The sequence below is a fragment of the Balaenoptera acutorostrata genome, chromosome 6, assembly GCF_949987535.1.
Source record: "Balaenoptera acutorostrata chromosome 6, mBalAcu1.1, whole genome shotgun sequence".
Lineage (NCBI taxonomy): Eukaryota > Metazoa > Chordata > Mammalia > Artiodactyla > Balaenopteridae > Balaenoptera > Balaenoptera acutorostrata.
In genome coordinates this window covers 119,191,510-119,215,163 of record NC_080069.1, presented here as the reverse complement: position 1 = coordinate 119,215,163, position 23,654 = coordinate 119,191,510, and the positions used below count along the sequence as shown (strand labels likewise).

General features: G+C 47.8%; 2 protein-coding genes across 5 annotated transcripts in view; one reads left to right on the top strand and one right to left on the bottom strand.

Moving 5' to 3' along the window:
* Positions 1–23,654, top strand: part of TOR1A (torsin family 1 member A) — a 52,449-nt gene that overhangs the window by 10,126 nt on the left and 18,669 nt on the right. Inside the window, exon 5 of one of the 3 annotated variants that reach the window (XM_057547650.1) lies at positions 11,043–11,434. The exons of the other annotated variants lie outside the window; for them this stretch is intronic. Coding sequence (XP_057403633.1) covers positions 11,043–11,371 — 329 coding nt within the window. The 3' untranslated portion in view covers positions 11,372–11,434. Of the gene's footprint in view, positions 1–11,042; positions 11,435–23,654 lie in introns of those variants that run through there. 3 annotated transcript variants of the gene reach the window in all.
* On the bottom strand, positions 1,885–7,791 carry TOR1B (torsin family 1 member B). Of its 2 annotated transcripts, none has more exons than XM_028161945.2 (5): positions 7,517–7,791; positions 6,621–6,886; positions 5,548–5,723; positions 4,089–4,229; positions 1,885–3,793 (listed from the first exon to the last, which is right to left on the bottom strand). In XM_028161945.2, the coding sequence occupies exons 1-5, from the start codon at positions 7,713–7,715 to the stop codon at positions 3,616–3,618; spliced, it is 960 nt and encodes a 319-aa protein (XP_028017746.2). In that variant the 5' UTR covers positions 7,716–7,791; the 3' UTR covers positions 1,885–3,615. The 2 variants fall into 2 exon arrangements, with proteins under 2 accessions (XP_028017746.2, XP_007194574.2); XM_007194512.2 differs by having other exon boundaries at positions 4,102–4,229; positions 7,517–7,787.

Here is a 23,654-nt window from a genome sequence, read left to right as displayed (position 1 = left end):
GGTGGATTCTTTTTTTTTTTTTAATAAATTTTATTTATTTATATATTCATTCATTCATTCATTCATTTTTAAACATTCATGTCACTTGCTTTTGTTTTTAATTAAAAAAATTTTTTTTATTTTATACTTTTGGCTGCATTGGGTCTTTGTTGCAGTGCGTGGGCTTCTCATTGCGGTGGCTTCTCTTGTTGTGGAACACAGACTCTAGGCATGCGGGCTTCAGTAGTTGTGGCACGCAGGCTCAGTAGTTGTGGCTCGCGGGCTCTAGAGCGCAGGCTCAGTAGCCGTGGCGCATGGGCTTAGTTGCTCCGCGGCATGTGGGATCTTCCCGGACCAGGGCTCAAACCCGTGTCCCATGCGCTGGCAGGCGGATTCTTAACCACTGCACCACCAGGGAAGTCCCTAAGCTGTGAATTTAGACCTAACAGTGCAGCCCGGGCTGGAATGGAGGGGAGTGTGACACGGACTCTGAGGATCTTGGCAGCTCCGGCTCCGGCTCTTTGCTCAGCTGCCCGGGGTGTCACACTCCGTCAAGGGGGGCCATGGAGCTCCCGACACTCAGCTGTGGAGTTCATTCAAGTCTACAGACATACCTCCCGCTGAGAAGCTGGGCAGGAGTACAGAGCAGTGTCGGAACCTAAACATGCCTTGTTTTGTGCAACACACCTCTGTGCCTACGAGGGCTGCTGTGGGGTATGAGCGTCTGCACAGTGCTCGCAGGGGCAGTTTCTAGCAGGCACAGAAGACGGGTTGGACCCCTCTGCCTCATGGCTACCCACCCGCCCAGGCCCCCTAAGGCAGCACTGAACGTAGGAAAGTGCTTGATGTTGACCTGAAGCTGGCCTGTTGTCACGGCCCCAGGAGTAACGAATTAGGGCTAACCATTCATCTGAAAACGGCAGCCCCAGCACCTGGGAGTCCCTAATTAGGGACCACAGGGGTCCCCTGACTCCCCTTGGAAAGTTCAGTCTTTGAGATGGGGCAGCGTGGGGTGAAGTAGAAAAGTAGAAGCGACATTAGCCTGAGACCCAGACGGAGAAGGGCAGCCTCATGGGATGAACACCTCCAACCGGGAAATTACAGGAGTGGGTGACGTGATGGCGAAGAGGGTCTCAGCTTTCTAGAAAGGGCTCCATCCTCAGTCCTGGGAAGAGTTGGTGTTAACAAATCACTGTCAAAGATAAGAGCCCAGGTTAACAGATTAAACTGAAATCTGGTTAACATAACAAGGATTTCATTATTTACCACTTCAGGGCAGGCAAGACCAGGCAAGTAGGTGTCCTGGTCTGAGCTCGGCCTTGCTCAGGTTCAGAATGGCAGCCGTGAGTCACGTTTTAGTGCCTCAGTTTCCTTCCTTCGTTAATTTTAGGAGAATATATTTGTTAGGAAGACGACCAGCTCTTTCTGATGATACTTTCATCCATGAAAATTCGATGGAGTAGAACCCATCATCTAATCCAATTTAACTTTGTGTTTGTTTGGGGATAACAGCCTTTAAGGTAAATTTTTTTTTTAAGGTCTAATACTTTTTTTTTTTTTTTTTTTAATTTTTGGCTGCGTCGGGTCTTTAGTTCCAGCGTGCGGGCTTCTCTCTGATTGCGGCATGCGGGCTTAGTTGTCCCACGGTATGTGGGATCTTAGTTCCCCAACTAAGGATCGAACCCACGTCCCCTGCACTAGAAGGTAGATTCTCCACCAATGGACCACCAGGGAAGTCCCTAAGAAAAATACTGATTCTTTACGAGGTAAAGAATGCCAACCAGCGTGTCCAGGGTACGGTGAGCCTAAAGCCACCTGAGTTATCGAAGAGCCTTTATTCTAAGCTCAAACTTTTCAGAGCTACCAAATAAACAAACCAGAAAAAAAATCTGCAAGTGGCATCTCACATGATAAAATTTAGGCTTTATTATTTGACATTCAGTAGGTCAATTTAAGTTTGTCTACATCTTACATGGGGTGGGGAGACTGGGCCATGAGCAACTGTGGCCTTTTCAAGTTACAAATCAGTAACAGCAGTCCAAAGGTAGCCAACATGTGTTGAGTTTATTGCATCATAACAAAAAATCTTATCTCCTCCCGACCAGACACCCAAAAGGTGACAAAAGAAACATAACTTAGCTCCAACTTGAGAACATGTGCTAAAAATTTTAAGCCTCACCTTGGCATTTTTTTAAGACTAAGTGTGATCCTCTATAAGGCATTGCCACATGGGAGCAACATTCATTCTGCCACGTCTTATATAGAAAAAAGCTGCATGTTCTCATTACATGTCTGCAGTTGCATTGCAACTACAAGATAGAACGATCCACACTGGCTGGAATGGAAGTCGTATTTCCCAGTGGCCAGGGCAGCCCAGCCTGACGCTGCCATACAGGGTGTCATTCTCAGATGACACCCAGGATCAGCCACAACCTTAAGAGTATCTGATAAAGGAATAAAGGAATTTATTCCTTCCCATGTTTTAAAATGAGCAATGTCCCATATTTCTATTATCCAAGATTCAGAAGTAAGAACATTATAAAAAATATACATATCCTTGAAAACTCGAGCACTTGAAGTGTCCAATACTTCCACTTCGGCAACGAGAACCTGCAAACTGACCGTTCAGTCGGCACGCGTCATCCGTGGAGAATGACTCTGTCCTACGGATTTCAAATGGTTCTGTGCAGTCAAGTGATAGACTGACCCACGTGTAAACTGTAACAGACAAACATTTCACCGTGGGAACCGAGGACTCAAACTCAAAGCCAACAGTCGCGTTCTGATCCGACTCTAGGGATGATATGGCTGGGGGGACATCTAGCCGTGGCTGAAGTTAAGGAGTAGAAGTGATACAAGGAAGGCTGCGATCAGTACCAAGTGAGAATTGGGAGAAGGAATTCCATGACCAGGGCTGTCAGCAGCAGCAAAGCCACGGACAGACGGAGAGTTCCTGCCCGTCCTGCCTGGCTGCAGGGCCCCGGCGTGGAGCCCCCATGCCACACACAGGCGGTTCCCCCAGCTGCATGCTCGGCCTGTGGGCCCAGGTCCTCCCACACGACAGTGTGCCTGAAGGTGCCGCCGATTTTACCTGAAAATACTTCAAGTCAGTGAACGCGCTCTGTAAAGAAAAAGAACTAGAGCGGAAGAATGTTTCTGGCAGGTGAAAATCCAGTGCTCCCCGGATTGCAGCGGGGCCCTCGGACTCCTTCAGTTCAGCTTCCGAGGTGTGGGTACCGTTGGGTCAGAAAGAGTCCTTGGTCTCACTCACACAGCTGTTTTCAAGGCACTTCTGTCAAGGTCAGTTAAGTGGTAGTGGCAGGGGAGGGGAGGGACTTCACAAGTTCATCTTCAACCACAGTGAACAGCTGGCTTGCTGTCCTGTTGCAAAACGACAAGCAGCCTTAACAGGTGAGCATCATTTCAAAAATCAACCCTTAGAACCTTCCATATCCCGCAAGTCCACGGGTGCAAATGTGCAAACCCTGAAGAGGTCTTCAAAAGTGCTTGGAAAGGCCAGGCCCCGAGTTCCCTGGGCTCCCAGCCGCGTCTCACCCCACCTGGATAAGAGTTCAGTGAAAATCCAGCCGTGACTGCACAGTCTTGCAGCCCTTGTCTGAGTAGATTTTCTCGTCTTTAGGGAAAAACGTCATTTCCTCTGCCACTCTGGTGACGACATCTTCGTCGATGGCAGAACCGCGGGCCTTCATCTCTGCCCGCACGCACATCTTCACGTGGCTGTATTCCAGGGGCAGGAAGGGGATGAAGTAGTCGATGAGGTTTCTGTCTATCAGTCCGCTGTGCCACAGGCCACCTGGGAAACAAGGCACAGCTGGGTTTCTCGCCTGTAACTGTCCCTGTCACCCGGCCAAGCTCGCTGCTCTGACAGGGCCCAGCACATTCTTCACGTCTGTAGCCCTCAAGATTCTCTTTTTGTCAAGCCTGATGTAAGGATCGGTTGGCTACCCCTGCTAACTAGCTTCTAGAATAGAATGCCCTCCGAAAAAGTCCCTACTTCCACCAAGGCACGGAGGCGGGCAGATTCTGTGGTTTCGTGAAAGGCTTAAAGAGAGACAGGGTGACTGCGGGCAGGGCGAAGGGCTCCTCACCAGGGGCACTCACTGTGTTTGTTATTGAAGACTCCAACAGACAGCACCGGCTCCAGGTCCTTCAGTTGGATGTCTTCCCTCTTTCTCCCTGCCCGCCAAAAGTCAAGGGCCGTCTTAGTTATGAGGTCCCCACCTGCATTGCTGAGTTTGCCAAAGAAACGAAGATTAAAATCACACATTAAGACTTCTCTGTCTATGACATATACACACTACTATACATAAAAAAGATATAACCTACTGTATAGCACAGGGAACTTTACTCAATACTCTGTAATGACCTATATGGGAAAAGAATCTAAAAAAGAGTGGATATACATATACGTAAACTGGTTCACTTTGCTGTACAGCAGAAACTAACACAACATTGTAAATCAACTATACTCCAATAAAAATTAATTAAAAATAAAGACTTCTCTCTCTAATCAGGAAACGTACCTGCTCTAAGTTTATTCTTTTTTTTGTTTCTATGCAGTTTTTTTTTTTGACGTGGACCATTTTTAAAGTCTTTATTGAATTTGTTACAATACTGCTTCTGTTTTATGTTTTGGTTTTTTGGCCGCGAGGCATGTGGGATCTTAGCTCTCCGACCAGGGATCGAACCCACACCCCCTGCATTGGAAGGCGAAGTCTTAACCACTGGACCGCCGGGGAGGTCCTTATACAGCTTGTTTCAAAGTCAAATATATAAGCCAGCCTATATGTATTAAAGGGTTGTAATGACTTCTTACAAATGTCACATATCATCAGGAAACACTATGAGTTTTCTAATATGGAATCAGATTGTGATATTTCTCTAAGGTTTATTCTTAACCAAGGAATATTTACTAAGTTTTTTTTGCTACTAGACAAAAAAAAAATAGCACCTGCCCTCAGGAACTGAAAATCTTTTTCAGAACTTGGGTGTGTAATGCTACAACTTTTTTTTTTTTTAATATATATTTAGTTTTGGCTGCGTTGGGTCTTCGTTGCTGTGCGTGGGCTTCTCATTGCGGTGGCTTCTCTTGTTGCGGAGCACGGGCTCCAGGCGCGTGGGCTTTAGTAGCTGTGGCTCGAAGGCTCTAGAGCGCAGGCTCAGTAGTTGTGGCGCACGGGCTTAGTTGCTCCGCGGCATGTGGGGTCTTCCCAGATCAGGGCTCGAACCCGTGTCTCCTGCATTGGCAGGCGGATTCTTAACCACTGCGCCACCAGGGAAGCCCGCTACAACTTTTTATAACCCTCAGAGACAACATGTGCAAGTAATGAAGTTACCTGTTATCAGCAACTATTTCCTTCATTCGTTTCCTCCTGCCCCTGCTCTGTGCCATGCTGACACTAGCAGCCCCAAAGTAAAAGAAGTCCGCAAGTCACTTTTGCCAGGCTGGCACTTTTGTCCCTGGGACCTGCTGAGGTTGCCAGGACCTTCTTCTAGCCCTGGCAGAATGAAGGGCTGTGTGCCCTCGGAGAAACACCTCCCACTGACCTGAGAAAGATGAAGATGGCCTTCCGGTAAGACACGCCATCAATCTGCTCGTAGTAATCTAGGAACGGCTTGATTGCATCAATGACCCCCGGGTGCAATTTATCCATCTCGTCAAATATGAACACGGAGCTCGCACAGGCACTCACGTTACCCCGAATCCACCTCTGTAACTGGTCCTAGACCAACCATAAAAGAAGAAATAGGATGCAGGGACTCAGACGATATGCCCAGGGGAGGAGAAGCGCTCCACTGTTCCTCATGCTGGGGAAGGTGAAAAATCAGAGCTCTCTGGGGTTTAACAAAGAAAAATCGCACCCTAACCTCCACTCACTGGCTGAGAGCTTTTCCAAAACTTCATCTATAAGAAGTGGAAACTGGCAGAGAGAGAGGGGCTAAAATGCAAATAAGTGTTTTCCTAACTCAAATGACGTGCCAAATGTGACTTTTTAAAGGTATCGGGGTCTAAGATACATGAATATTGATCATTTCACTGTTAACCAACCCGTAATTTTCATCTCCCTGTGGCTGGGAATCTCACGTTAATTTTACCAGGCATACTGAGGAATAAGAAACTAGACTAAGACTGGCACAGCATCCCAAGACCAGTGCCTTTTACTGGTGCAGTGAACAAAGGTGCTGCCCTAGATGGACATTTCACGAAAAGCGTTTGTTCCTGTATTTCTAGGGATTTATGACAGAATTTGGTAAATAAGAAAATCATTCTCTCTTTCTGGTAGTCTTCCCTGTCTTACAGTTTATGGGGCAAATATCCACTTTCAATTCCTTGTTCAGTTTCTATTCCTCATTTCAGTCCCCACCTAACAGCAGGAACACTAACTTTCACAAGCACGTCCATTTAAATGCGAGCCCTACAGGACGACTTAACATAGCAATAGCGAGGAAAAAAAGTTGCAGGAGAGCTCTGCAAATGGCAAAGGGTTACCAGGGTGGGGGAAGTGTGCAGGGGCCTGGGGCTACTGGAGTGCAAAGGAAAGAAACAGAGGCCGGAGTCAGGGAGCGGGTCGCCCGGACGGGTCCGAGGGGCCAGGGGACGGGATAACAGAATTCCTTGCCTGGTACAGTTTTATGTGCTGCTCGTGAGGGAAGTGCAGGGTCGACACAAACAGGTGGACAAAGCCGCTCTTGAGACCTTTTGGGTGAAGATTTTCAGCCGCAATTTGGCTGACAAAATTCTTGCCCGTGCCAGCCCAGCCGTGTAAGGAAAGAGTCAGTGGTTTCTTGGGATTTTTGTTGTTCCTGAAGCCGGTCAGCGCCTTGAGAATCACCTCTGTGGCCAGATGCTGCCCAAAGAGCTTCTCCTCCAAATTCAGCTTGAGGGCTGCAGAAGCCAGCCCGGGAACAGAGAGAAAAATACACATTAAACGTGCACCAGAAAAGCAGCACTCTCCCCAGCTGGCCAAAGTGAGAGGCACAGGTTAGCAAGTGGTCCAGCAGGGTCTCTGCCAAACCCCAGGGTTAGCGCTGAGGCAGAACCACACGGGCTGCAGTCACACGACGCCACTTCCAAGGAAATGGACTAGAGAAGGAAGCTAAACGTGTTCGTTCATCCAAGGATTGGCCCTCTCTTGACTGAGCTGCTTGCTATTTCCCCAGCCCACCCTTCCGGCTTGTAAGAAAACCGAGGGCCAAATGTGGGCTTTCTGGGCAGACGCTGCACATCTGAAAACTACTTAACAGGGGTGACATGGCGCCGAAGGGCTGCTGCTTTCAGTTTCTTCTTACTGTCATCCCAAGGAATCCAAACTTTTAGAAAGGAACTTGGGCAGAGCCCCACGATCCGGAGAATCTGTCTCCGAAGACACGGCTTCCGAGGGTGGAGTCCGGGCCGAGGCCCCACCCCTCCTCCTTCCCACCCCACCTCAGGGTAAGCGCGGGGTGCAGGGCGCTGACGCCCGCGGGGGGCTGTCCCCCGCGCCCCTCGAGTCCCTCCGGGGCAGACCCGCCGTACCCGACGCGTTGAGCGGCTGCTCTTCTCGGCAGCACTCGGCGAAGCGGCAGTACAGGTCCGTGTACGACAGGTAGCCGGTGAGGGCCGACGCAGCCCCGATGGCGATGCCCAAGCTGATAGGCTCGAACGCCGCCGCCACGTGGGCCGCCAGCAGCAGCCGCAGCGCCGCCGCGACCCAGAGCAGCCCAGACGGATGCATCGCCCAGCTCGCAGGCAGCCACAGCCGCTGCTAGGGCCGCCCGGGCGGCCGAGCGTGGGGAAGAACTTCCGGTCCGTGCGTCACCTCCGCCCCGCAGGCCCCCCCCTCCGTGGGAAGGCCTTGTTGGCGAGGGGCGTGGCTCTGCGCCACCGTCTTTGTGAGAGCCACGGAAAGGAGCAGTGACTCTCTCAGCTTCAGGTGAAACGCACGGCTAGATTTTTACGGTTTCTTTTTCTTAAGAGCTTCTCAGATCCTTCACACTTTGCTTTGTCATCCCTCCCTTCACTTCCCCTGGAGCTATCGTGAGCGTTTCTCAAGTCTCCCCACCCTGCCTGCCTTCCTGAAACAGATGCGGAGTGCTCTGGGTGCCTGGCCCCAGGCTGAGCACTGGGGCTACACCAAGGCAGACGTGCCCTGCTGTGCACAGTCAAACCCAGAAGCGCATTCTTTCATTGAGCATGCTACAAGGCAGGCCCCTTGCTGGATGCTGGGAGACAGCAGGGAAGGAGATGGGGTTGCCCGCCCCCGCCTCGAGCTTCTAGGCTCTGGGGGAGGCAGTCAGTGGGCAAGGGCCAATAGTGAGCGATCAGAGAAGCACCGAGGCCATGGAGCAGGGAACGCTCTCAGTCTAAACTGAGAATTAAAGGAGTTAGCCAAGCAAACATTGAGGAGTAGGATGTCCTAGGCAGAGAACAGAATACGCAGGCTGTGCAGTTTGGGGAGCTGCAAGTATTTCACATGGTGGAGGCTGGTGAGAATGAGGATGGAGAGCTAGGCAGAGACCGGAAGGGGAAGCCCTCTGTGTGGGGGGCAATAGGGAGCCACAGAAGGTTTCACACAGGGAACGACATGGTCAGATCCAAGATCACGATGGCTGCTGGGTTTGTTCAGGGAACGCTGGCCCAGGCTTTGCCACAGTGGGTTGAGTTCACTCATCAGCCAGTGTATCAACAAATATTTAACAAACGCTGGCTGTGTCAGATCCAGTGCCGTATGCTGGGGATAAAGCAGGGCACAGGGGAATTCCCTGGCGGTCCAGTGGTTAGGACTCCTCGCTTGCACTGCAGAGAGCATGGGTTCCGTCCCTGGTCAGGGAACTAAGATCCTGCATGCCACAGCACAGCCAAAAACATTATTTAAATAAATAAATAAATAAAGCAGGGCATAGGACAGGCACAGCCTCTGCCCTCACAGAGCTGTCAGTCTAGTGAGGGAGACAAATGGGCAAACGGACAGTTTACAACCAGCACGGTCAGTGCTGTGATGTGAGATGCACAGAGGAGGCACCTCACCCAATGGGCAGGTCGCGGAAGGCTCTCCTCCGCCATGTCTCAGTTTTGACCTGAAGAATGGGTAAAAATTACCCAAGGGGACTGGGGCAAGTGAAGAGGGGAGAGGTGAAGGTGGTGTGTGTGAACACTCCAGGCAGGGGGTAGTACGCCCTGTGGCTGGTGGTAAGTGGGAGCTGGGCACACAGGGAGCCCCAGGTGCTCAGGCAGCTGGACTGTGAAGACAGGAGAGACTGGAATGGCAGCCAGGGGCCAAATCATCAAGGCCTTTTGCGCCATGCTTTATCCTGGGGCCAGAAGGGAGCCCCAGGAGGGCTTTGGGCACGTGATTGTTCAGACCACTCTGGCCCTGTATTGGGGTTGGAGAGGCCAACACAATGGCAGGGTGACTGGGTCCAAGGCTGGGGCAGTATTCCAGGAGAGGAGACCGTGGCCTGAACTGGAGCAGGGGCAGCAGGAGGGAGGGAAAGGAATCTGAGAATCGCGGGGGTGGGGGGTGGGGGGGGGGGTAGGGAGGAGCCGCTGCGGCTGGGGAGGTGAGGGGCCCAATGGGGAAGGAACAGGAGGAGGGCGGGCGTGGGGGGGTGATGAGGACTCTGATGAACTTCCATTGTTCAGTGCCAGCCTTCTCGTTTCTTGCAGGACATTGTATTTTGTGTTATCTTTAGAGTCATAAATACCAGTTACTGAGCTTTTGTAATTCCAGATCCAAACGCCATTGATTCCTTCCAGCACCATATACAATCCTTAAAGACACAAACGTTTCCTTTCAAACACTAGTGGTCTAAACAGTCTCTCCTGGTACTTCCCTTTCTTCCTTCCTTTCTTTCTTTCTTTCTTTTTTTTTTTTAATTAAAGTATAGTTGACTTACAAGGTTGTGTTAGTTTCAGGTGTACAGCAAAGTGATTCAGTTTTTCAGATTTGTTTCATTATAGGTCATTACCAGATATTGAATATGGTTCCCTGTGCTATACAGTGGAAACGCAGCTTCTTTCCTCTTTCCTCCCTGAGCAAGACCCCAGTGGCCCAGCTTCCTGCAGGTTCCTGTCTCACCTCCCCTTTCTTACCTCTGGCCCCCTGGAAAGAAGAAAAATCACTCAGTAATTTTCCCCAGTGGATACACGAAGTAAATGGAAAAAGAAAAGAGAGAGAACCCCATGCATCTCATTAATAGATAGATTTTCCATAAAATCTTAATTCTTGGTTTAATAATTATTTGTGAAAAAAATTGTAACCCATTTATGTTGGTTTGATTGACCGTGTACCAATACACAGCAATCCAGAAGAAATATTTTAACACTTAGAGCTTTGTGGTCACCAGAAAAAACTTTTATATGAAGTTTTAATTTGTAGTATATCTTTGTTGCAGAGAAATAAGGTAGAATGATTGATAAACGACTTCTAGGCAGAAAGTACACTTCATTAGGATGACATTTGATGGGGGAAGTGTGAGTTCAAGTACCGAAAACTTATTGTAAACATCTGACTTGTTCATGCATTTTATAAATGGATGATGGCAGGTAAAGCTGCTATGGCGTTCAGATTCCATTGAGCAGACCTAGAAGAACAAAGTAACAATGTTACCCTAAAATGTCCATGCTTACAATAGACAGGAAATTGCGTCTTTTGCAACCATTTAAACTTATAAGGAAAAGTTTCTATGTTAATCTAAAAACGTGCAAAGGGATGTGTCAGCAAAAAAAAAAAAAAAAGTGTGAGCCCCCTCACCCCAAAGCAGAGCCTGCCCAGTAAGCATTTATTCTTCAGCCTTCGTGTCCACACTCTGAATTTACTGTAAGTAGTTGACACCTCCCTTCTGGATTCTCAGCTGCTGGGGAAGGACTTGTGTATTGACCTGGAGCTCAGTCCCCTGGCTAGATGGCCTCCTTCCTCTCCAGTATTAGCCTCTTTGGTTGCCACGTCTTCCCTGTCACCCCCTCCACAATCCTGAACGACCCCAAGTCTCCATTCTAGACCCCCTCTCTCTCTGTCCTCTCTCCCTGAGTGAGAGGGCCCCTGACGATTTTCTCTCTCCAGCCCCTGCATCTGGCTGCACATTGGACATCTCCACTTGGCTGTTGACCAGACGTCTCAGCACCTACATGGTCAAAGCAGAAGTCTGGATTGTTTTCTCCAAATGTCTTCCTCCCCCAAGGTCCCTGTCTCAGGAAGTGGAGCCATCCTCCACCAGCTGCTTAGCCCCAAACCTAGGGCTTGTCCTGTATTCTTTTTTCCCTCAGCCTCCACTTCTGACCCATCAACAGGTTGCCGGCCCCATCTCCAAAACACACTCAAGAACTCTTCAGCTGTCTCCATCTCCTTGGCCACCCCCTAATCCAAGCCACCATCACCTGTCACATGGATGACCACAGCAGTCCCCAGGGAGTCCCCTGCATCCACCCTGGTCCTCCCTGATCCGTTCTCCCCACAACAGAGACAGGTGGTCTTTTCACAGCAGACTGGATCATGTTGGTCTTGCTTTGAACCTGTCAATGGCTCCTAAAGCCCTTAGGAAAATATCTACCCTTTTCACTCTGACCACAAAGCCCTATGTGCTCTGCTCCTGCCTTCCTCTTAGACCTTTTCCCATTCTATTCTCCTGCCTCGACTCTTTTTTTTTTTTAATTGAAGTATAGTTGATTTACAATGTTGCATTAGTTTTTAGGTGTACAGCAAAGTGATTCAGATATAGATATAGATATAATTTTTCATATTCTTTTCCATTATAGGGTATTACAAGATATTGAATACAGTTTCCTGTGCTATACAGTAGGTCCTTGTTGTTTATTTTATATATAGTAGTGTGTATATGTCAATCCCAAACTCCTAATGTACCCCTCCCTCCCCCTTCTTTCCCCTTTGGTAACCATAAGTTTGTTTTCTATGTCTGTGAGTCTATTTCTGTTTTGTAAATAAGTTCATTTTGTAACATTTTTTTTTTAGATTCCACACATACGTGATATCATATGGCATTTGTCTTTCTCTGTTTGACTTACTTCACTTAGTATGATCATCTCTAGGTCCAACCACGTTGCTGCAAATGGCATTATTCCATTCTTTTTTATGGCTGAGTAGTATTCCATTGTATATATATACCACACCTTCTTTATCCATTCATCTGTCAATGGACATTTAGATTGCTTCCATCTCTGCCTGAACTCTTGCTAAGAATGTTCAGACCTCAGCTTGAAGCCCACCCAACCTATCTAAAGTAACCCTTCTTCCTTCCACCCGGTCACCTACTCTGTTGTCACCCTGTTTGTTTCCCTGTCTATCTCTCCTGCCGGCCTGAGAGCTTCAGGAGGACTGGGGCCTTGTCTGCTGTGTTGAGTATCTCTAATTCCTAGAACTGTGCCACATACACAGCAGGCACTCCATAAATATGCATTTAGTGTTCAAGTATAGAACATCTCCAGGAGGGTGGGCTTTGATCTGGGGGCCAGGGATGCCGCTATGGACTGTATGTTCTCACCCCCCAAATTCATATGCTGAAGCCTAACTCCTGATGGGATGGTATTAGGAGGTGGGGCCTTTGGGAGGTGATTAGGTGTGAGGGTGGAGCCCTTTACACTAAGACGTTAATAACATGAAAAATTGGGTGTGGGCTATATGGAAACTGTCTGTACTATCTTTGCAAATTTTCTATAAATCTAAAACCATTCTCAAATAAAAGGTTTCTTTTGTTAAAAAAAGGCGGTTTTGTATGTGCTACTATCTGACCTTCGGTGATACTGTAAAAACCATAATCACGTAAACTTTACTTCCTCTTAACTGAAATTGGTTTGTGAAAGTGTATAACCTGCACTTGATGGGCAGAAATGCTCAAATGGTTGAACGCGGTGGATGTGAAATGGGCAAATTATTCTATATCCATGAAAATAAATATTAAGTGTTAAAACACTCTTTTACTGATTACCTCTCATATGTGTCTGCAACAAAAGTAGAAATACACACTGAAATTTTAAAGTGTATGAGGGTTTCTCTGAACATTATGCTAAGTGACATAAGCCAGTCACAAAAGGCAAATACTGTATGACTCCACTCATATGAGGTCCCTAGAGTAGATGAATTCACAGAGACGGGCAGCAGAATGCTGGTTGCCAGGGGCTGGGGGAGGGGCCATGGGGAGTTAATGTTTATTGGGTGTAGAGTTTCAATTTTGCAAGCTGAAAAGAGTTTTGGATGTTGGAGGTACAACGATGTGAATGTACTTAACACTACTGAACTATACACTTAAAAATGGTTAAGATGGCAAGTTTTATGTGTACTTTACCACAACTAAAACCTTTTTAAAAATTTTAAGTTCCGGGACTTCGCTGGTGGCGCAGTGGTTAAGAATCTGCCTGCCAATGCAGGGGACACGGGTTCGACCCCTAGTCTGGGAAGATCCCACATGCCGCAGAGCAACTAAGCCCGCGAGCCACAACTACTGAAGCCCGGGCGCCCTAGAGCCTGCGCGCTGCAACTACTGAAGCCCGTGCGCTCTAGGGCCTGCATGCCACAACTACTGAGCCTGCGTGCTGCAACTACTGAAACCTGCTCACCTAGAGCCCGTGCTCCGCAACAAGAGAAGCCACCGCAATGAGAAGCCCGCGCACCGCAATGAAGAGTAACCCCCGCTCGCCACAACTAGAGAAAGCCTGCGCGCAGCAACAAAGACCCAACGCAACTAAAAATTAAAAAAAAAAAAAAATTTAAGTTCCTCTGATTCTAACCCTCTGAATATTGAAATTTTTCTTCTTGCTTGAGTCATCCTTGTAATAATCATTAAGCCACAATTGCCAACATAGCATGAAGATGAATGTTTTAAATTTTTTGATAAGTAATCAGTACGTCAGTGGCGGGGTCCTTGGTTGAAGGAGGCTTCGTTGATACCTGCAGCTTCAGTTTCTTGTCTGGTATCAGAGATGGGGTGGCCGAAAGCTGGCTCTTCCTTCTGTACAGTGAGAGAAGGGCAGGTTGAGAAACGGAGGCAGATCAATTTTAGGAGAGAGTGCAGTGGAAGTTGAGGACCTAGAAATTGATTCCCTTTCCATGATTCATGCTTAGCACTCCTTGCAAAGTCTGTGGTACCCAGCGTATGCATCCTGCAGTCTGGGGCTCCTACCCTATTTATGCCCTTTGATGTCACGTGACAGGGCCTGTGTTCGGTCCAGGTTTGCATTAATCAGCCCGCAAAGCTGCCTGACCCCCGGCCTCCAGGTCTCCCGAGCTGGCCCCCCAATGCAGAGTCTCCAGTGTGTCCCCACCGTCCCCAGTTCTGCCTGCCCTCCTTGGTCAGATAACCTTCAAAATCTATAGCTCTCACATCCCCCTAGATTGCCTGATTATCTAAAATAGCGGATTCCCACAGTTCCTTCTGGAGGTGGCTCCTCTTTCCTACTGAGATCCAGCAGGGCTGTGCTGAGGCTGAAGGGAGGATGGGGAGGAGCCTCAGGCTGGGGCGGGGGGGGCGGGGATGCAGAACTTTGCTCTGTGGGGCAGGCACAGCTGTGGAGCCATTTCTGAGGGTCTGGAGTTTCAGCGCTGCCAAGTCCTCCGGATGCCCCCAGTGCCCTCTGTGCAACTGTCCTCATCCCACTTTTTCTCTAGCAAAGACTGGGAAAAATGGAATCAAACCACGATGGGGTTTAGCGTCCATAGAATCCGTGTCTGAACTTAACTCTCCAGAGGTCCTGGCCCTTTGGATGCTGTAGGAGATTTTTCCAGACGATTCTTCACAGAAAAGCCTGGGAGTCTCTGAGGCAAGATGTTGACATTTGCAACTGCTTTCGACTTTCCAGTTTTGTTAGGACTCAGCCCTATCCTGGTGCTGGTGGCGGAGGGGGTCTTGGCCTCAGCTTCTCAGAGTCCTGGAGTTCTTCCCCTCGGTGGGCATGTGATCCCGAGGGGAGTCTGGGTGACACTTGCTTCTCTGTGTTGTCACTGCGGGCTCTGGGGCTCCCCTCTCCTGGAAGATGGAGATCGGGGAAGGAGGTGCCTCCTGCAGCGTCCTCCACGTGGGTTCAGTAATCAAGTCCAAATCCCTGCTCTTCCCTGAGCTTCTGCGGCCTGTCTCCCCCTCTCTGTTACCAACTGTTTTATCAGTTGAGGTTCTTTGCTTCCAAACAATAGACCGACACTGACTGGCTTGGGCTTCTCCAGGGCTTCTTAGAAGAACCCAGGGTGGCCCGTGGAAATGTAAAAAGCGCTGCGCGACCCCGACTTGGGAGAGAGGATCCCAGAGGTGGGGTGTGGAGGCCTCAGTGGCAGGAGCTCTGGGGCCCTGTTGCTCCGGCACTGCCCTCATGGAGAGAGAAGCTGATGGGCCCAACCTGGCTCGGGTATCTTGACCTTGTATCAACCAGCCATAGGCAAGGGTGTTGTGCCTGGGTAGCGCCCCCAGTTTGTGCTATTGTACATACTCAAATGACATTTTGTTTCCTTGAAAATGTGACTATTTCCTGATTTGTCATTTGGTCACTTATCTTGAAGTTGGCCACTGGACTTTATGGAGGGTGGGAAGATGACCACAAGAGTTGAGGGCCTCAAAACCCCTCACAAAGAGCTCTCTGGAAAACCCAAACATATCTGAGCCCCAGGAATGGATATAAATGGGCCCCCGCAAGTGCCCCCCTACTACATAATGATCCTGGCACTGTATTGTGCCCCATTCCCCCTCTTTTAAGAAAGTTTTAAAGAGTGTAAAACAACTTATATATTTCCAGTATCAGTGAGTATCTTAAGATAAAAACTAGTTCATTTAGAATATCTTAAGAGAAATTGCCTTTGAATGGGAACTTCCAGTACTCTGAGGTCTGCAAGACGTACCTAGAAAATTCGCTGCTGTGGAAAATGAAGGAATCGGATTGGGAGGCGGGTGGTGGAGAGCCTGTGGTTTATCTTTTTTATTAATTGCTGAAATACTGTCCTTCAGGCGGCTGAGGGAGTTTCATATTTTCTTTAGACAACATTAGGAGCTGAAGCTCTCTTTGGACAAGTTTGATGCTACATGAATTCTGCCATTTTGCTAACACTGATTTGGCTCCGGGGTGACCACTCCATTAGAACTATTAACTCCATTCATATTAATTTTTGTTATAAATCTTACAAAAGGGAGTGCTTCTGGGTATTTATACCCACATTTTGTTTTCAGAAATTTTCCAAGCCCATGGTAGCTGCCATCTCGCATCACTGCCCCTGGAAGGCTGGTCACCTCACCTCCCACCCATCCTCTTGTCCCTACATTATCCCCTTCCCCTTTACTCTTTCTATCATTTCTCTCTTGGAACATCACCTACAGTGTTTAAATTGTTAATAAAAAACATTCAAAACCACCAACTTGACTCCTTAAGGCCGTCATAACTTGAAAGAGCAACCAGGAAAGTCTTGGAAGGGAGCTGCAGATAGGGCTCTGCCCTTTGGTTCGAGGTGGGCAGAGATTTTCAGGACCAGAGACAGCGCCCCCTGGTCCACACCTGTTTCCAGGGAAGTTTCGGAGTTGACTGTAAGGAGAGGTGTGACCACGCTGGTAGAGTGGGAAACTGCTCAAGGCTGGAGAGACCTACTCGCACCGAGGGAAGCACTAGAGGGTACTGGTGAGCTGCTGGTCTGAGGACTCAGAGACATGGGTTCAAATCCTGCTCTCACTACCTCTGTGACCTCCAGAAAAAAATGACAACAGAAGTTCAAACCCCTAGATTATATAAAAAACCAACTGTCGGACTTCCCTGGTGGCACAGTGGTTAAGAATCCACCCGCCAATGCAGGGGACACGGGTTCAGTCCCTGGTCTGGGGAAGATCCCACATGCCGTGGAGCAACTAAGCCTGTGCACCACAACTGCTGAGCCCGTGTGCTGCAACTACTGAAGCCCGTGCGCCTAGAGCCTGTGCTCCACAACAAGAGAAACCACTGCAGTGACAAACCCACACACCACAACAAAGAGTAGCCCCCGCTCGCTGCAACTAGAGAAAGCCCGTGCACAGCAACGAAGACCCAACACAGCCAAAAATAAATAAATAAATAAATAAATAAATAGAAATAAAAAGCCAACTGTCAGCCTGAAGACCTGTTCTCATCTAAGTCTTATCAGTGTCTGTTTTATACAGAGGGGCTCTGCTGGGGCACATGGTATTTGGTGTTCTTCTTGTTATCGTTTATACAGGGATACACACTTTATTTCTATGAAATCCTAATGGCTATAGAATATTACATATGCCTTCAAACAGCTTTATTGAGGTAAGTTTGACATACAGCAGAATGCACACATTTAAAGCATACAGGGCTTCCCTGGTGGCGCAGTGGTTAAGAATCTGCCTGCCAATGCAGGGGACACGGGTTCGAGCCCTGGTCTGGGAAGATCCTACATGCCGCGGAGCAACTAAGCCCATGCGCCACAACTACTGAGCCCATGTGCCACAACTACTGAGCCCGCATGCCACAACTACTGAGCCCGCATGCCACAACTACTGAAGCCCGCAAGCCTAGAACCTGTACTCTGCAACAAGAAAAGCCACCACAATGAGAAGCCTGCGTGCCGCAACAAAGAGTAGCCCCGCTCACTGCAACTAGAGAAAGTCCGCGTGCAGCAACGAAGACCCAACACAGCCAAAAAAACCACAAAAAACCAAAAACACTGCTGTGATCACCAGATGGTAATAAATGCTATTAAGAAAAAAAAAACAGGGTGTGTTGCGAAGTTCCTTTCTTAACTGTGAGCCCCTTGTAGTACTCAGGGTTCTCCGGAGAAATGGACCAATAGGATGTATAATATATGTATGGATATATATATATATATAGAGAGAGAGAGAGAGAGAGAGAGATTTATTGTAAGGAATTGGCTCACATGATTATGGAGGCTGAGACATCTAAAGCCAGAAGAACTAAAGGTATAGCTCCAGTCTGAGTCTGAGTTCTAGGGCAGGAGAAGTCCAATGTCACACCTTGAAATCAGTGAGGCAGAGAGAGATTTCTTTCCTACGCAGCCTTTTATTCTATTCAGACCTTCAGTGGATTGCATGAGACCCACCCATATTGGGAAGGGCAATCTGCTTTACTCAGTTTACCAATTTAAATGTTGATCTTGGGAATTCCCTGGCGGTCCAGTGGTTAGGACTCAGCGCTTTCATTGCCGGGGCCCAAGTTTGATCCCTGGTCATGGGACTAAGACCCCTCAAGCTTCACGGTGTGGCTAAATTTAAAAAAGTAAAAAAAAAAATGTTGATCTCATCCAGAAACACCCTCGCAGACACACCCAGATATAACATTTAACCAAATATATGGGCACCCCATGACCCAGTCAAGCTGGTGGATAAAATCAACCATCATACCCTTCAAAACAGGCCAAGGGGACCCTTCTCTTTGAGCCCTTCAGGCTTGTGATAGTGCTTTGTGCATGGTGGGAAAGGGGATTGTCTCGTGAAGAATGGTGAAGTGTCTCAGGTTTTGCCCTGCTTGCAACCTCACAAGTTAGCCTGCCAGTTTCACAGAGGCTATCAAAGACGTGAGCTTCCTGGGTCAGAGACAGGGATGTTATTACTCATGGTACAGCAGATGTCAATAAATATCTGTGACGTAAACAGATGGTTGCACGTGCTCCAGTCCTAAGCTACATACCCAGGAAATGGCAGTCACCCAGATCTTTTGGGGGAACAAGAGCCCCCTGATGTCACTTAAAGTGACATTGAAGACAAGCCCAATTTGGCAATACCTGGCAAAGTTGAAGATGTACATGCCCTGTGACCCAGAAATTCCATCTTCAAGCCTTTATCACATTATGATGCATGAAGAAAATGAAAGTATGGGTACAGTGCACTGGTGTTAGTGGACGGGCTACTGGACAAGGTGACTGAGCCCAGGGCCCTGGCTGCCTCTGGCTCTTTCCATCTGCCCACCTGTAACCCATGCATGGCAAAGCCCACTCCTAGAGGGACCCATGTACACAAGGAGACACATTCAAGGATGTTTGTTGAGGTGCTATTTGTAGTATTAAAAATTGGAATCAAAGCTAATTTTCCATCACCAGAGGAATAGATAAACAAACCATTGTTTAGTCCTAAAATGGAATATTATGCAGAAGATAAAAATGGATACACTAGAACTATGTGTATCAATGTCAATAAGTCTCACGAACCAGAGTTGAGTGAAAAAGAAAAAGTAGCCAAAGGAGATGTACAGTATACCATTTATGTGTTTACATATTTTTTGTTTTGTTTTGTTTTTTGGCCATGCCACACGGCTTGCAGGATCTTGGTTCCCTGAACCTGAGCCCTGGCAATGGAAGCACGGAGTCCTAACCACTGAACTGCCAGGGAATTCCTTGTATTCACATATTTAAAATGCACATTGTGGGACTTCCCTAGTGGTCCAGTGGGTAAGACTCGTCGCTCCCAATGCAGGGGGCCCAGGTTCGATCCCTAGTCAGGGAACTAGATCCCACATGCATGCCACAACAAAGATCCTGTGTGCCACAACTAAGACCTGGAGCAGTCTAAATAAATAAATATATATATTTTAAAAATGCACATTGTATGCGGATACATAACATGTGTAGTTAAAATAAAAACAAAACATAACAAGGAATTGATACACTTCAGTTTTGGCATGGAGATGACTTTTGGGGAGGAAGGCCAAAGGGATGGGATTAGAGCTCTACTTTTATTAAAGAGAGCTGAAGGAAATACAGCAAAATGTAACATCTATTAAATCTGGGGTGTTATACTGTTTCTTTTTATTAAATAGTTTATAATTAAATAAAGGAGTTAAGGTGGACTCCAGAGAGGTAGCTAGAACGCATCTGGAGAACCTGGCTTCTGGTAACCTGAAGACTGTTGCTATTTTTGTCCTGGACAGAAGGGCTCAAGGCATTCATTCCCCCAAACCTTGCCTCGCCCTGCGGCTTCTCAGAGGGAGGATAGTGTAATTCCCAAGTCTTACCACTAGATGGGGTGAGCACGCAGGATTAGAAATGGAGAAACGGGCTCACCCGAGCAACTTGAAACAAGGAAGAAATTTTGGGAGAGAAGCAGAGGCAGAGAATTTATTTGAGGACATGAGAGACAGGTAGAGGTAAAAAAAACAGCATCCAGGTAACAAAAGGACCCCTATTTGAAGTAGCAAACCATTCACTGGGGTTGATAAAGTATCTATTTTCTAGTCCTTAAAATTACCCAAGATGCAGTTCTTAGGCCTTAAAACAGATGTCAACAAAGGGTTCAGGGAAACTCCAGTTCCCACCCCCGCGTCTGACTGATACCATTCCATTGAACGACCCAGAGGTATGTTTAGTTTCAAGTGCCTGGACTTTGAAGGCCCTGAGTTCACTTCCTGACACTGCTTCTGACCAGCTGTGTAACCTTGGGTGACTGCCTTAACCTTTCTGGGCCTCAGTTTTCTGATCTGCAAACTAGGGGAAATAATAACACCTGGCCCACAGGACTGTTGCAAGGGTTGGATGCGATTACACACGTGAAGCCCCCGGCACATAGTAAGCCTTTGGTAAATGGTAGAAGCATTAGACCCTAATGCCCAAATCACTCTAAAGTAAGCAATTCCAGGGAACAAGGACAACGTTTCAAACCGCAACATGATGAACAGAATTTAATGCTCTCCTGAGGGGTAAAGATATTCCCACGTACCCAGCCATGGGAAAGGATAGTGGTGAGATATTTGATGACCATATAAAAGGAGCAGCTAGAGGGACTTCACTGGAGGTCCAGTGGTTAAGACTCCTTGCTTCCAATGCAGGGGGCGCGGGTTCGATCCCTGGTCAGGGAACTAAGATCCCACATGTTGCATGGCATGGCCAAAAACTGAAAATTAAAAAAAAAAAAAAAGAAGAAGAAGAAACAAGACTGAATTGTTTAAAAAAGAAACTAAAAATTAAAAAAAAAAAAAAGGGGGCTTCCCTGGTGGCGCAGTGGTTGAGAATCTGCCTGCCAATGCAGGGGACACGGGTTCGAGCCCTGGTCTGGGAAGATCCCACATGCCACGGAGCAACTGGGCCCGTGTGCTACAATTACTGAGCCTGCGCGTCTGGAGCCTGTGCTCCGCAACAAGAGAGGCCGCGATAGTGAGAGGCCCGCGCACCGCGATGAGGAGTGGTCCCCACTTGCCGCAACTAGAGAAAGCCCTCGCACAGAAACGAAGACTCAACACAGCCAAAAATAAATAAATAAATAAATAAAAGAACGTGAATTTCTTTAAAAAAAAAAAAAAAAAGGAGCTTCTAGGAACCCTGCCACTTTCCCAAGGAGAGGATGACACCATCCCTTCCTTCTTTCACTCATTAGACAAATATTTAGAGAGCAGCTTCCTAGAGCAGGCCCTGGGATGCAGTGTGAGCAAGACACACACTGCCCCTCCCTCCCCTGAGGATGTACAGCCCAGTTTGGGCAGAAAAATATGTGGTGAGGACTAGAGGGCAAAGGAGATGAAGGCAGGGATAAGATCACGCAAGTAAGAATGATGGGGCCCTGTGTGTCTGAAACCCCAAAACCATTGGTCAGTATGTTCCAGCCCAGTGACATTCAAAAACAACATTATTGAGGCATATTTGCATACCAGATTGTTCGCACTTTTCATGTGTGCAATTGAGTGTTTTTTAGTAAATTTACCAAGTTATGCAACCATCACCATAAATCAGTTTTCAAACATTTCATCATCCCAATATGAACCCTTGTGCACATTGAATGTTAGTTCCTATCCTTGCCCCAGGAAACCACTAATCTTCTTTCTGTCTGTAGCTTTGCCTTTTCTGGACATTTCATATAAATTGACCATACAATATGTGGTCTCTTGTTTCTGGGTTCTTTTCCTGAGCATATTTTTGAGGTTCATCCATGTCATAGCATGTATCTGTAGCTACCTCATTTTTATTGCTGAATGGTATTCCATTATAAGGATATGTCACATTTTGTCTCTCCATTTGCCAGTTGATGGACATTTAGGTTGTTTCCTGTTTCTGTCTAGCCCATTCACATTTTTTTTTAAATTTTATTTATTTATTTATTTTTGGCTCTGTTGGGTCCTCGTTTCTGTGGGAGGGCTTTCTCCAGTTGTGGCAAGCGGGGGCCACTCCTCATCGCGGTGCGTGGGCCTCTTACTATCGTGGCCTCTCTTGTTGCGGAGCACAGGCTCCAGACGCGCAGGCTCAGTAATTGTGGCTCACGGGCCCAGTTGCTCCGCGGCACGTGGGATCCTCCCAGACCAGGGCTCGAACCTGTGTCCCCTGCATTGGCAGGCAGACTCTCAACCACTGCGCCACCAGGGAAGCCCTAGCCCATTCACATTTTAATTCTAGGGCCAGTGGATGGACATCAGAGCTTGGTGGCCATCACAGCTTGTCAGCTCCTTGACATGACATCTAAAATGTGTGTGTGTTTTAGGGGAATTTTGTCATTTTCAGAGTCTCAGAGTGAAACCATGTGCCTCAGATAGGGACTTGAAGCCAAGTGCCTAAACCCAGATTGGGACTTGAACCCACAGTCTTTAAATTGAGATCACACACCTGGTTTCAGGACTTGATGAAGCTCAGGTTCTTGATGTCTCCTCACAGAAAGAATTCAGTGAGACAAAGTGATAGGTAAGAAGTGGACTTATTAAGAGAGAAACACTCTCCACAGACAGAGCGTGGGCCATCTCAGAAGGTGAGAGGCTCTGAAATATGGCGTGGTTAGTTTTTATGGGCTGGGTAATTTCATAGGCTAATGAGTGGGAGGATTATTCCAATTATTTTGGGGAAAGGTTGGAGATTTCCAGGATGGGCCATTGCCCACTTTTGATCTTTGATGGTTGGCCTTGGAACTGTCATGGTGCTAGTGGGTGTGTCACTTAGGAGATGCTAACGCATTACAATGAGTATATAACGAGGCTCAAGGTCCACTGGAAGTCAAATCTTCCGCCATCTTGGATCTAGCTGGTTCTAACCAGTTTTGTTTTGTTTTGGTTGCATTGGGTCTTCGTTGCTGCGCACGGGCTTTCTCTAAGTTGCGTTGAATGGGGGCTACTCTTTGTTGCGATGGCTTCTCTTGTTGCGGAGCACAGGCTCTTAGGCGCACGGGCTTCAGTAATTGTGGCACGTGGGCTCAGTAGTTGTGGCACGTGGGCTCAGTAGTTGTGGCTCGTGGGCTCTAGAGCTCAGGCTCAGGAGTTGTGGCCCACGGGCTTAATTGCTCCATGGCATGTGGGATCTAACCAGTTTTTGTCATGTCCTATGGCTATGCCATTCTTTTAAAGGCTGTGTGTGACCGTTGTCCCATATATTGAGAAGCATGACTCTAGACTAAACGAAGTTGGTTTGGTGAAGTCCAAATTAGGTGGAGTTATTTATTGTTCTGGTCAAAGGGCCTCTGCTTGGGGGTGTGGCTACAATGGCCAAACTGACATGATTCGGGACTAATGTCCAGGATGTACCAGCCCAGCAAGGATGGGGACAGGGGTTCTGAAAGTGTGCTAGTAGCACTTCTCCCTAGGAACAGCATTAAGAAGAGTGGTGAGGTTCCCTGGCTGGCCCAAAACATCTGTTTGACACACAACAGCACACCTTAGTCGGGGACCCTTGGAGCGATATGGAGGAAGAGAGAGAAGAGGGAGAAAGTTCCCAACACTTCTCCTAATGCAACAAGAAAGCAAGACCCTCTTTCTTAGAAAGTTGATAGCATTTCAGTTT